At 42.0% G+C, this 14,864-nt stretch overlaps 1 protein-coding gene across 1 annotated transcript in view; it reads left to right on the top strand.

Moving 5' to 3' along the window:
• Positions 1-14,864, top strand: part of LOC139310323 (cysteine-rich protein 1-like) — a 53,628-nt gene that overhangs the window by 23,170 nt on the left and 15,594 nt on the right. Inside the window, exon 2 of the mRNA XM_070934481.1 lies at positions 12,058-12,152. Within this exon, the coding sequence (XP_070790582.1) occupies positions 12,058-12,152 (95 nt within the window). The remainder of the gene's footprint in view (positions 1-12,057; positions 12,153-14,864) is intronic.

Here is a 14,864-nt window from a genome sequence, read left to right as displayed (position 1 = left end):
TCACCTTGAGACAACCGTTAGAAAAGCACATAATTTAACCCCCTCTTTTCTGTACCAGTTTAAATCAAGTGCTTGCATCCTGATTTGCCTGCCCTCCCTATCCTCATGAATCTGTTTAAAGGCTGCTGTGCCACCCTTTAAATGGACCCCTGCAATTTAGTACCTCCCTGATCCAAGAGGAACCCATTCATTTTTTGCAAACCTAATTTGCCCCTCGTGAGGTTTTAGAGCTCTAACCCGTGTTCTCAGGCTATGCAGGTATTTTTTTTCTCTAAGAAAACCAGCTTGGTAGACCTGGATTTCAGCACCCTAATAAACAACCTAACATTTCCTTTCAGAATGACCTATATTTTACATAACTGATGCCAACATCCATTGGCTTATTCCCAGCATCTCCCACCAGGCTGTCTAGACACTCTGTGATGTCTGAAATTTTGCATCATACAAGCAAGTCATCAGGCGATCAGTATACTCCTCACACACTCATAAGTATATGCTTCGAATAATCAAATCCCCCAATATTTATTTATTTCTTGACTTTATTATTTTTACAAATAATTCAAGGCAGTGAACATATCCAACACACCTTCCTCCTCCTATTTTCCTTGCAATAACAACAACCCTGTAAGGTGGGTTGGGTTGGGCTGAGAGAGAGAGAGAGAGTGATTGGCCCAAAGTCACCCAACTGGCATTTATGGCCAAGGTGAGCTCAGTAAAGTTTGAACTCAATATTAGGCGTACCTCCTTATTCAGAGGAACATCTTTAATGTAAGAGGATATTTGTTTATCCCTCAAAGACATAATGCTTCCTGCAGGTTCCTCTTCCTCTCCCTTCTGAGACATTCTTCCATCCTGAGGGCTTTATTTCTTTGTACTCTTTATAGGCTGCCCACTTCCCAGAGATACTAGATTGCAAATAATTACAAGTTAATAAAAAAACCAAACATAAGAATGCCCTTCCTCCAAAAACCCACAACACATAATCAAAGAAAATCAATCTCTATCAAACGTATCTGGATCCGTTCCAGTCGGGCTTCAGGCCTGGGTACAGCACAGAAACGGCATTGGTCGCGTTGGTTGATGATCTCTGGAGGGCTCGGGACAGGGGTTGTTCCTCTGTCCTGGTCCTGTTAGATCTCTCAGCGGCTTTTGATACCATCGACCATGGTATCATGCTGCACCAGCTGGAAGGGTTGGGGGTGGGAGGCACCGTTTTATGGTGGTTCTCCTCCTTTCTCTCTGACCGGTCGCAGTCTGTGTTGACAGGGGGGCAGAGATCGACCCCGAGGCCCCTTATATGTGGGGTGCCGCAGGGATCGGTTCTCTCGCCCCTTTTGTTCAACATTTATGTAAAGCTGCTGGGCGAGATCATCCGTGGTTTCGGGGTGAAGTACCATCAGTACGCTGACGACACCCAGCTGTACATCTCCACCCCAGACCACCCCAACGATGCCCTTGAAGTGATGTCCCAGTGCCTGGAGGCCGTACGGATCTGGATGGGGAGAAACGGGCTCAGGCTCAACCCATCCAAGACCGAGTGGCTGTGGTTTCCGACATCCCGATACAGTCAGCTGGCGCCATCGCTGGCTATTGGGGGCGAATCATTGGCCCCCATGGAAAGGGCTCGTAACTTGGGCATCCTCCTGGATTCACGGCTGTCTTTAGAAGAGCACTTGATGGCCGTGACTGGGAGGATTTTTCATCAGGTTCGCCTGATTTGCCAGTTGTGTCCCTTTCTAGATCGGGACTCGTTACGCACAGTCACTCATGCCCTCGTCACCTCTCGTCTGGACTATTGTAATGCTCTCTACATGGGGCTCCCCTTGAGGAGCACTCGGAGGCTCCAACTGGCGCAGAGTGCGGCCGCGCGGGTGGTTATGGGAGCGGCATGGAGCTCCCATGTAACACCTCTCCTGCACGAGCTGCACTGGCTCCCGGTGGTCTTCCGGGTGCGCTTCAAGGTTCTGGTTACCACCTTCCCATGGCTTAGGACCTGGTTACTTACGGGACCGCCTACTACCATCAATAGCCTCCCACTGACCAGTACGCTCCCACAGAGAGGGCTCCTCCAGGTGCCGTCGGCCAAACAATGTCGGCTGTTGGCCCCTAGGGGGAGAGCCTTCTCTGTGGGGGCACCGACGATCTGGAACAAGCTCCCCCCAGAGATACGGAGGATTCCAGATCTGCGCACTTCCGCCGCGAGCTGAAGACTCTTTTATTTCATCAAGCTGGCCTCGCCTAAATCTTCTCCCTTTTAAGTGCAAATTTTAAATTTTAATGTGTTTTAAAATATGGGTATTTTAAATCATGGGTATTAATTCAGCCAAATTTATTTAATTCATTTTATTCGATTTTAAATTTTTATATGTATGTGTTTTATTTCGTGGCTGTTCACCGCCCTGAGTCCTTCGGGAGTAGGGCGGTATAGAAATTCAATAAAATAAATAAATAAATAATAAAATCCAGCAGGAGCTCAGCTTTCATTCTGTCCCCGAGCTTGGAGAATAGCTTCCGGGACATGTTCTGCCCCAGCTACGGGTCCCAAGAAGTGTAGTACACACACACAGCTCCAAAAACTCCGTTTAATACAAACAGACCCCTTTCAAAATGCAGGCTTTAACCACCAATGTCCTTATCAGCCTGCTATGAATTACAGAGATTAAACAAAGTCCGACAAGGGTTGGCAATCAGCCCAGAAACCAAGTTGTAACAAAAAACTCACTCTCAAAATGCACTGCGTAGGACCAAACGTTGTTTCCAGCAATGTTTGCTATCTGTGTGCGAACTTAAATAGGCTAAGGGTGTGGCCAATTAATCCCAAGCCTTACTCTCGAGGAGACCTCCTCCTGAGTAGCCACTCCTGCCTTTTGGCAGCCCTGCTTGCTCGAGCATTGAGAAGAGGCTCCTCCACTTCACTGTCTTCACTTGAAGGAGCTTCTGGAGGTTCTGGAGGCCCTGGCTTAGTCTCTGCCTCTGTCACCACATCCTCTTCAGCCTCCTCGCTGTCCAACTCGAGCGCCGGCTGCACAGACTGCTGGCATGACACACCAGCCTCCTCGTTGTCGAGATCAGCCACAATCCACGCAGGCCACTGGCGGGCCACAACACATCATCAGTTTTATTTTCAAAGTCTGTCAAAGTATTACAACTGAGTGGGATGCTATTTGTTGAATTCCAAAGGTTCCCCTCTCTCTGCCTCTCCCAGCTTTTTACAAACTAGCTATCTTGGATTTAAAGAAAGGACTTTATTTCTTAAGACCCTGAAGTTCACTTCATTGATTGCATACCTATGAATTTAGTATAATATACTGAGTAGTCTTTACACCCCTACTGGCTCTCTGACAGTATATATGTGCTTATTTGTTTGAATGTATTTAGATGGGCATTCAAGTTCCTTAAAGTATCGGGAATGTTGAATGTCCCAACCTCTTTTCAATGATGTCAGATTCACAAGTCAAATTTCATTGCCATTTATAAAAGAATATTGACACTGTTGTCCCTGGGGCCATGTTGCTTCGTCAGCTGGGGTGGCTGTCCTGTGCTCATTTCGGATCAATTTACCGGGATCATTGAGTTGATTTGAAGCACTGAATCAATTTTGATTTGACACTTGGAATTGATCTGCATTGGGTTGATTGGATTCAAGCAAATTCAGTTGTGAAAGACATTCAATAAAAATCAACGTGAAGGTGTCTGATTTGATTAGACAGCTCTAAATATTGCTTCAGAAGATGCTCTGAAAATTTGATCATTTATCTTTGCACTAAATCTTCAGATTGAAACCCTACTAGTTAGATTTTAGGACTGTTGTAGGAAAGTAGCAGGTGCTCAAGTAGCAGAATCAAAAGAAGAAACTGCTGCCTAAGACCTTGGAAAATTGGATGGACCATCATGAATTAGAAGAATCAGTGATCTGAGTGTTCTGCCCCAGCTATGGACCCCAAAGAACGCAGCACACACAAAGTCTGTACAAACCTTAATTTACTAATTAAAGATTACTAATGAGATTTCTTAGTAGTTGTTCGACACAGGTACAATAAATCAGTCTTTTCTGAACAAGGGCTGTTAATTTAACTTCATTAACAGCTGACAAGAATTCAAAGAATAATAACTCAATTCTGAGGCACAGTATTTCAGATAACCATAATCTTACTGTCGTTGGCAGAATGCCCAGAAGCAATTTGCAGGAAAACTGATAAGAGAGAAACAAGAGCCAAATCAAACGTTTTCTGAATCAAGACGCGAAGGAATTTGAACGAAGTTGTTTCTTGCAAATTACATCAGTCGTCGTCCTTCCTTAAATAGGCTAGGAGAATGGCCAATTAGCCCCAAGCCTTACTCTCAAGGAGACCTCCTCCTGAGGAGCCACTCCTGCCTTTTCGCAGCTCTGCGCGCTTGTGCATCGAGAAGAGGCTCCTCCTCTTCTTCCTCTTCACTTATGGGAGCTTCTAGAGGTTCTGAAGGCCCTGGCTGAATCCCCGCCTCTGTCACATCTTCTCCAGCCTCCTCATTGTCCGACTCGAGTGCCACACCAGCCTCCTCACTGTCAGAATCAGCAACTAACTGCACAGGCTGCTGATGGGCCACAACCCTGAGATAGTTTGACTTCCTGGCAGTGATTATGTCATGCTGACTCTCTTGTGTCTTAAGCACTTCTAGTCTTAATGCATCAAAAGGGACAGCAACTTGGTATAGTGCTAATAGAACAATCTCTTCCTATTTCAGTCTCGAGATTTTATTTTTTTGTAGACCAGTTTAACCTGGGAAAAGCTGATTGAAAAAGCAACTCTTAGGGACAATATTTGTGGCTGTAGTAAGAATGTGAAGCATGGTGTGGTCCAGGTTGTCCCATTGTAGTTCTGGATGTTCCTGTGTTGTTTCTGTCTTCTTTATACATTGTGCTTGCCCAATATACTAAAACATAAAGCTCATTAATAAGTATGTCATATATAGCCATCATAGTCTTTTGGGGTTAATGTATCACACAAATTTAAAACCACCTTTATTTATTTTTTTATTCAATTTAACAGGCATTTAATTGTAAATTTAAATTCCAGTTCCCACATAACCAAAATGGCAGCTTGTTCAGGTTCTGGTTGACAGTGACACCAAAGTAAAGGGACCACATCAGTGGTGGGTTTCAAAAATTTTTACTACCGGTTCTGTGGGTGTGGCTTGGTAGGTGTGGCATGGCTTGGTGGGCGTGGCAGGGGAAGAATACTGTAAAATCTCCATTCCCAACCCACTCCAGGGGAAGGATACTGCAAAATCTCAATTTCCTCCTGATCAGCTGGGACTTGGGAGGCAGAAAATAGATGAGGCTGAGGCCAGTCAGAATTTTAGCTGGCTGGAGAATTCTGGGAGTTGAAGTCCACAAGTCTTAAAAGCTGCCAAGTTTGAGGACCCCTGAGGTAAATGGTAAATAAGGCAGTTATTTAATATGCTTTCACTTTCATGCACAACTTGCTGGTTCTCTGTCCTCACACATACGCCCTTCCTTAACATGCTGTTCTTTCCAACTGCATTGTAACTTCCTTTAAAAAAAAAAAAGACTTGAAAATAGTTCAACAATCCCAGATCAGCCTCTCTCCCTGTTGCCGGAAGAGACCGTTTGGGATCAAGGTATGGTGTCTGTGGGTGCTGTGGAAGCAAAGCTGCTGCACTGCTTTCTGAATTTGATTCTATTTGATAGGAAGTGGAGCCCTCTGCAGACTCTCGTTGCGAAAGAGCTTTTCTTCAGGGCATTTGCTCGCATGCTTACTAATGCTTCACCTCGACAAGGGCAGTGCAACATTTAGCTTGTGCAGAGCAGCCTTTTCCCAAAGGCGAGAACGCGTGGTGCTGAATATAGAGGACTGCAGCATTGCCTGCAATTGAACGAATGGGGTGGGGGGGGTGGGGGGAAGGAGGTGGTTTTAAAGTGTGACTGATGCATCATGCATTTAATAAGTCCCAGTGCATCCTGCAGGGAGGTGATGGGACAAAACGCTGACAGATTTATTTCCAGTATCAGATGCCTCCATTATTAATCAGAGACAGTACCTACCAAGGGAAGGCACATAGGATGAAAGCTAAAAATAACCTGGAAGGAAACAGATGGAATTTCTTTCACCTTTTTCTTTAAGGTTTTAAAACTCTATGAAAAATAATTGTCAATAAAAGCTTGCCTATGTTTCGAATGTATTGGCTAAATTTTAATATATTGGCTAAAGGCAGGGGAGATGTCTGCTGGGGGTGATAAACAGAGACCAATCAGGCACAACCTTTACATCTCCTTCCCAACTCTGGTGCAGTCCTGCTTTTGTCTCAAGCTCATTAACCGAACCATATAATTTACCCCATATAACGTATACATTACATATATATATTCTGTCCTCCCCTCCCCTCCAAGGCTCAGTGAGACAAAGAACATACTATAAACCCTCTGAGTTTGGATAAATTGCAAAGGCATAATAGCAATAACAATAGCACTTAGACTTATATACCGCTTCATAATGCTTTACAGCAGTCTCTAACCAGTTTACAGAGTCAGTGTATCTCCCTCAACAGTCTAGGCCCTCATTTTACCGACCTTGGAAGAATGGAAGGTTGAGTCACCCTTGAGCTGGTCAGGAATGAACTGGTGGCAGTTGGCAGAATTATCCTGCAGTACTGCATTTTAACCACTGTGCGACCACAGATCTTAGTCCTAACTATACAGCTTTGCAAAAAATTGTAGAACAGCTGGCTTAAGTTGATGTCCAACACAGTCTACCTGAAAGGCACTGGACCCAGAAGAGGATCCTCTAAAAAGGTAACGGTAAAGCTTCCCCTCACAAGTATGTGCTAGTCGTTCCAGACTCTAGGGGGCGGTGCTCATCTCTATTTCAAAGCCGAAGAGCCAGCACTGTCCAAAGATGTCTTCATGGTCATGTGGCCGGCATGACTAAACGCCAAAGGCGTACAGAACACTGTTACCTTCCCACCAAAGGTGGTCCCTATTTTTCTACTTGCATTTTTTATGTGCTTTCGAACTGCTAGGTTGGCAGAAGCTGGGACAAGTAACGGGAGCTCACCCCGTTATGCGGCACTAGGGATTTGAACCACTGAAGTGCCGACCTTTCAATCGACAAGCTCAGCATCTTAGCCACTGAGCCACTGTGTCCCTTTTTAAGGATCCCCTAAATATTTGTAATAGATCCAAGCAATTTGTGTTCTTCATAAAATCTATTACATATTTCTCAACACTCTTTGTTGCCAAATTCTGTCCTAACTCTGTTGCCCTATTTGTATCTTCAAATCGGTTTCCCATACCATCTTTCCTAAATTTTCCCTCTCCTCTTCCTCCAACAATATTTTATAAATTCCACTCATTAAGCCTTTTATCCCTTTATTTTCTTCCTTTACAGTTCCATTTTTTTCAATTAATTCCTCAAACCTCGTTAACTCTCTACACTCTCCATTTTCTCTTATCCAATTTATAGTCCATTGTTCCACTTGGCTGTAATTTAACCAAGACAATCGTTTACCTCCTAGAACCTCTTCCAATTCCTCACGTGTCCTCATTCCTCCTAACCATTCCCTTAGTTTTATTTTATTTTTCTCTTTTAAAATTGTATTCACTTTATTCTTCAAATTCCCTGGGAACTTTTCCAAGATTACTACCGATGATAATGGAGAGTTCTTCGGAAGCAACCTCCTTTTATATTTACTCCAAATTTCCCAATGAAACTTCAGGAAAGGATTACTTATGCTTTCCACCCATTTCTTTCCACCTTCTATAAAAAATATATTTTCCAGCTTCCATTCTAATTTGGTTTTAATTTTAGATTTATCTTCCAACCATTCCAATTCTCCTATTCCTAAAATTGCCTCTATAACATGTCTAAGCCTGTTAGAGACATAATATAATTTAATATTTGGGAGTACTAAACCCACTTTTTTTTGGCTTAGATATCACTTATTTTTATTTATCTTCGCTTTCTTATTCCCATTACAATAGTTATTCAGTATATTCTGCCAACTTTTTAACTCTAATTCTGATATTTTTATTAGTAGCATCCTAAAAGCAAAATTGATCTTTGCTAAAATCTTCATTTTTACTAAAGCAATTCTTCCAAACCATGATAAATTCAACCTATTATATTTATTCAAACTTTCCAAAATCTCCTTCTTTAAGCTGCCTAGATTTTCCTTTTCTAACTCTCCAAATTTTTTGTAATTCTAACTCCCAGGTATTTAATATGATCTTTAATTCTCATTTCGCTTCGCTTCCCTTCCCAATCCTTCTCTTCCCTTTTAGTGTAATTAAACAGCATCAACTCAGATTTTGAGCAATTTATTCTTAATCCAGTTATTTCTTCAAATTCTTTTAGATGCCATCCAATTTTTTCCATCTTATCTATTATATTCTTAACTGTTAACAATGTATCATCAGCAAACATATTTAGTTTTATTTTACCTATCCCTTCTATCTCCCCGTCATCTCTTAATGCGTTGGTCAATAGTTGGCAACAAAGAGTGTTGAGAAATATGTCAGTAAGAATAAAAGAGAATTATTATAAAATGGTATGGAGGTGGTTCTTAACTCCGGTTAGATTAAGCAATATGAATCAGCACTATTCAGATAACTGTTGGAGAGGTTGTGGGGAAAAAGGAACGTATTTACATATGTGGTGGGATTGTAAATTTGTGTAAAAATTGTGGAAGATGGTGTTTAAGGAGATTGAAGAAATTGTAGGAATAAAGGTAGAAGAGGCACCAAAGGTAGCATTACTCTCACTATTGGAAGATATAAAATGTAAAAAAGAGACAAAAGAGTTGATAACAAATTTGTTGACCGCAGCAAGGTTAATGATTTCTAGGAACTGGAAGACATGAGGTGATTATTGTTTAAATGGAGTCAAATTTATTTAATAATTTTAAATTTTAAATTGATGTTTGTCTTGTGTTTTAAATAGGCTGTACACCGCCCTGAGTCCTTCGGGAGAAGAGCGGTATAGAAATAAAATTATTATTATTATTATTATTATTATTATTATTATTATTATTATTATTATTATTATTATTATTTGAAAGAATGGTATAAGGAAGTATGGGACATTGCCATAAATGATAAATTGTCTTGTAATATTAAAGTAAGGAGGGGCATAATGAAAGTAAATGAATTCAATGGAATCTGGAAATAGTTCCTAATATATGTGTTTTCTGGAGGAAGGGGGATACCACCACCAGAAGAAGCTTTAAGATTTTGGAAGCAGAAATGATCCCGAGGGGTGGGGGAGCACTCGTTGATTATTTGTATTGTGTATATTGTTATGTATTATATATTATGATTCATGTATGTTATGTATGTTAATTTTTTTTAATAATAAAAGAATATGAAAAAAAAAATAAAATCTATTACAGATATTTAGAAGGATCCTCTAAATATCTGTAATAGATTTTATGAAGAACACAAATTGCTTGGATTGTTAAAGATGGAGACATTTTATTCTTGGTAGAGAATAAAATCTGGATAGCGCTGTTGCCCCATAAACTTCTCAGTGCTTGCAAGCTGGTTGCACATACATAATACAGTCATCTTAAACAAAGTGAAAAGCATTGTGGGTTATGGTTGGGACTTAAGTCTTTTGCAAACACAGTTTACTCTTGGCTCTTGCGGTGACTCCTGATTTTGCTGTGCTTTTCTTACTTTAGCACTTGCTTGTTTCTTTCATTCACTCCTCATACCTTCATCCTTTGAGCATTTTAATGAACGTTGCCCAGAATTAGAATTAGAAATGGTTACCACGGTGGTTTCTTTGCATGTATAAATCAGGGTTTTCCTTTCCAATTAAAACAATGGTCCTTAGCTAGAGTTAAATCTGGACAGTTATCCATTGCAGAGTTTTAGAGATCAGTTAGGTGGAGTCTAAGCATTGCAGTGCCAAAGTGGCTTGGCCAGTTCATAGACTTCAAAGTGTGATCATTCACAGATACTGCACCTAAGACTATTCTCTTTACTATTAAAAAAAAAGGATTCTGATGCATACCTAAACTTAGTTCATCAAAATTTATATTCAAAAGCATAATGAATATGTTCAAAATACATTTTTCTGAACTTCAGAAATGATGTAATGCATGAATGCTATTGTCAGAATCTGTTCCTAAATTGAAAGCACTATATATCACATAAACCACATTTCTGTGGTTACTACTAACCAAGCAGTACTTTGAATCTAGGTTTCCTACAGTCAGCTTACAACTACATTAAGAGTGTTACACCAGATTCTGTTAGTGGTGGAAAGAAGCATCAAATACAAAGGCTTTATTCTGAGATTCAACCCTACCCCCGTCCCCGCTCTAAAATTGCAAGAAGCCTGAATAGAGAGCTTGGCATTAGCAGCTTAATGCTCCTACATGGCAACAGGATGGAAAAACTGTGAGTAATTCTTAGGTAGAAATGGTTAAATACAAGAGCCAGTTTGATGTAATGGTGAGAAGGCTAGAAGACAAGAGACTGTGAGTTTTAATCCCACCTTAAGTATGAAAGCTGGCTGGGTGACTTTGAGCTAGTCGCATTCTCTCAGTTCATGAAATTAGACTCAAACGACAAACCGGTCAGTCAATTCTTATAGCAAGCAATCTGAAAAATAGTGGACCCTGCACTTGTAGGAAAGAAAAAAACCACGGTTAAATGGATCTATATATTCACTAACAGCACCAGAGCTTCAAAGTTCTATTGATAACAACAAATTTAAGTAAAATACTGTTGCTTTATGTCTATGGAGTTTCTCAGTCATCCAGGTCATGGTTGTCCCAAAGGTTCTTTTTTAAGAGGCAATAGGATTTTCTAGTTTTTCTCTGAAGACGTTTCACTTCTCATTCAAGATTTCAGCTCAGAGATTGGATGAGAAGCGAGAAGCAAAATGTCAGGTGGGTGTGGCCAACTGGGTGGGCGTTGTCAACTGGGTGGGTGTGGCCAGCTTGACGCCACTCCCCAAACTGCTGGCATATTTCCTCTTTGCATTGGGTAGACCGGGCCTTCCCCTTACGAGGACGGCCCCATGGCCTGGATCCGACCACATTGCGAGCCAGATCCGGCCTGCGGGCCTGGAGTTTGACATCCTGAGCTATATCATCCAAACGCTGGAGGCTTTGGGGGAGGCTTTCTAGCCTCTTATGAGAGAAAGTTATTCCCTCCTGTGTGTACTCCACCTGCATGTACAAAATTAGTAACCTTGTGACACAGAATGGTGGACTAAGCTAAGCAGGGACCTTCCCATATTCTTATGACCTCTTGGAATGAGGCATTTGGCCCAGGATTGCTGCAAACAACCCCTTTCCTGCTCCTGCAGACTGGCATTTTGCATTTTGTGCAATCTCAGTTGCTGGCAGACTATCATAGCTAGGCTGCACAGCACACATAGAATGGCAAAGGTGTAAAATTCAGGAATCTTTTTAAAATTTTGCCTACACTTTACTTCTGTAGAGAAAGTTATTTCTCAATTACAGCAGGTGGGGATATGTCCTTGAAAGTCTTAAAAGTTTACATGCCCTTAAATTGGACAGGAGAATCAGTTGGGTGCAGTGGTTGAAGCATCAGACTAGAAACTGGGAGACTGCGAGTTCTAGTCCTGCCATAGGAACAAAGCCAGCTGGGTAACCCTGAGCCAATCACATTCTCTCAACCCTAGGAAGGACGCAATGGCAAACCACCTCTGAAAAACCTTGCCAAGAAAACTGCAGAGACTTCTCCAGGCCATCTCAAGAATCAGACATGATTGAATGGAAGAAAAGAAAATGGACAACATAAATGAAATGCGTTAAACAGTTACAGTTTTAATATGTCTACGAGTTAAAGATAAGAATGATATCATTATATGTTGCGAGCCAAAGATAAAAATTACAAAAGAGAAACAGGTAGGGTTCAACAAAGGAAAAAATGTCAATGTATTGCCTCTGTATTAAAACTCCTTTTATTCTGAAATTCTAGCAAGAAATTTTGCAGTTCAAAGCTGCATTCCACATACCTTCTCCTATTAATGAGGGGCTTGGAGTTGTACAATTATTCATATCTTTTCCCTCTCTTAACAGCTGAGCGGAGGCGTTCTCTCGGCAAGGACTACCATCCCCTCTGCCTGAAGTGCCACCACTGCAAACGGCAACTCACTCCTGGCCAGCATGCTGAGGTACAGAGCAAACCAACTATTCCATCTGTCTCCTTCCGTAACTTGTGATACCCTGACAGCAATGTCTCCTGAGAGAGGGCTCTGTTTTCAAAGGCTGCCTGGAATTGGTTTGCCAGCAAAGATTGCTTTCATCTTTTGGCTTGAAGAGAGGGAAAGGGAAAATACGTAGGCTACAGTTAACTTAAATCCAGCAGAATGGAATGTGGATGTGCAGTGGTGTTTGTGTGTGTGTGTGTGTGTGTGTGTGTGTGTGTGTGTGTGTGTGACATATTGCAAGGGGAACCTTGGTTTGTTTATATCTCTACATACACTGCCTCATCATATATGTCACCAAGAGACTTAATCAGTTTTGGCCAAGATGCCAGGTTTTCTGCAGAATTTTTTCTTTCAGTCCTCATTTGCATATGAGAAAGTAAAAGCATGATTGGGGGGATCTAAGCAATTGTACCCACACCCCCTTAGGTAACTCTTGGGCTGCCTGTTTCTTTTGGGTTTTGGAAGGTAATTGGAAGTTTAGAAAACTATGGCAACTCCCCCATGTTTTGTCCAACACATTCCTTCATGGAGCTCCACTCCACCCCCCTCTGATTCATGTTGCTTAGTTATGGTTCAGTGGACAGGTGGACTGTGATGGAATGTGGATTGCACTTGATTACATGGAGAAAGATACTAATTATAGTAAAGGCCTACCAAGTTTGACAGCAGAAGGAGGACTCAAAATAGCTCCATGTGCTGCTCAAACGCCCTGCAATGACAAGAAACCGGAATGCTATAAAAACCAGGTAAAGGTGCCCTCAAGTTAGTCGACCCCAGGTGAGTATATGGACACACCCATGCAGTTCCTTGATAGCAGTGGTGGAATTCAATTTTTTTTACTACCGGTTCTGTGGGCGTGGCTTTGTGGGCGTGGTCTGGCTTGGTGAGCGTGGCTTGGTGGGCATGGCAGGGGAAGGATACTGCAAAATCCCCATTCCCTCCCCACTCCTGGGGGAAGGATATTGCAAAATCTCCATTCCCACCCCACTCTGGGGCCAGCCAGAGATGGTATTTGCTGGTTCTCCGAACTACTCACTACTGGTTCTCCAGATCCTGTCAGAACCTGCTGAATTTCACCCCTGCTTTAACTTTGACATCTAATCTACAATTCTGAGGTTTTCTAGTGGTCTCTAGCCAAGTACTAATGCTTACCTGCTTATTAGCACTGATGATGTTACCTAGTTTGGGCAAGGAAACATCTGCAAGGAAACAACCAAGCTCAGAGAGCACTAAGGATCCCTCAATCTTGCTTACCTTCCAAACCCAGACAAGGTTGGTCTTGTACGTCACTTCAATGGAATATAACAATGGAAAAGATGCATGGGCAGGTAGCCAGGTAGTTCCAAGCTGCCTCTAGCAAGAGAGACATTTGCACCCACTAAAACTTTAATGTCTTCCTCTTAAATTATCCTGTTGGGTTAAGACACAGTTATTGGAATTGGCACAAGTTAGCGATAATACTATGTTGTTTTCAATGATGCTAAGTTGGAGCCAATGATGCAGAAGTTTCAATGTAGCAGCAATAAATTATCTCTTATTTGGTTCGTCAGAAAAGAGGCCAGAGCCAAGAAACAACATCATTCCACTTCAGGAAAGGGAACTGTGAAGGATTGACTCCTTCTGTTGGGTAACAGGAAAGGAGAATCGATTCCAATGTACTTCCTTTTAGGGCGAATTCAAAGTATCAAATTAAGCTTACTGTCACTGTAAAGTGGTTTCCTTAAGAATGCCTGATCCAGTTTGCAGCATTAAATCAAGTTTTCTGCCTGGGATGCATGAACAATTCATAGAATATAGAATGGCCCTGACACAGCAAGAGGAGAAATAGTATCATTTCAGCCACATTTAAAATGCTTTGGGAAGAGAAGCAAAAATATGCGCACTGAGCACAAAGTTGCCAGACCCACTTCCTGAAATTTACTTTTCACAGCCTTCCCTTCAGTCTTTTTTCTTCATTGGAAAAGCTCTAAATCTATGTTTTTTCAAACTTGGTGACTTTAAGACATGGGGACTTCAACTCCCAGAATTTCCTCAGCCAGCATGCTGGCTAGGGAATTCTAGGAGTTGAAGTCCCCATGTCTTAAAGTTGCCATATTTGAGAAACCCTGACTTAACTCTAATGCTGATATTATTCATGGAATCATAGCACATCTATTTGGAAGGCCTGAAAATGCATAAGGTGTACCCTTTGATCCCCTCCTTTATTTCCTTACTTTAGATCAGGAGCGTCAAACTGGATTTCATTGAGGGCCACATCAGGGGCATGGTCAGGGGGGCGTGGCCAATTTGACATCACTAGTGTGATCAAATGCCACTTTTGCTAGTAGTTTGTTTTGCTAGCCCTCTGCCAACAAAAATGGAGTTTGTGCAGGCTGTGCTTGGCCCTCCCAGGCTCCATTTTCAGCTGCGACGGCCTCCTGCAACCCTCTGCCAGTGAAAATGGACCCCAGGAGGGCTCACATGGCCCTCACAAGCTCTGTTTTCCCTGGCAGAGACACTGTGGGCCGGTCCTTCACTGTTTCCAGGGCAGCCCCGTGGGCCAGATCTAAGCACCCCATGGGCCAGATCCAGCTCCAGGTTTTGAGTTTGACATCCCTGCTGTAGACTATTTAGGTCCATTGATACTATTAGTTCAAGTTTGGGTAAACAGTGACTACCAATAAAGGAGAATATTTG

Source organism: Pituophis catenifer, unplaced genomic scaffold (genome assembly GCF_029215685.1).
Source record: "Pituophis catenifer annectens isolate HBS135680 unplaced genomic scaffold, rPitCat1.0.hap2 SCAF_2, whole genome shotgun sequence".
NCBI classification, from domain to species: domain Eukaryota; kingdom Metazoa; phylum Chordata; class Lepidosauria; order Squamata; family Colubridae; genus Pituophis; species Pituophis catenifer.
The sequence above is the reverse complement of the archived record's forward strand: the minus strand, read 5'-3'. Positions and strand labels throughout refer to the sequence as shown.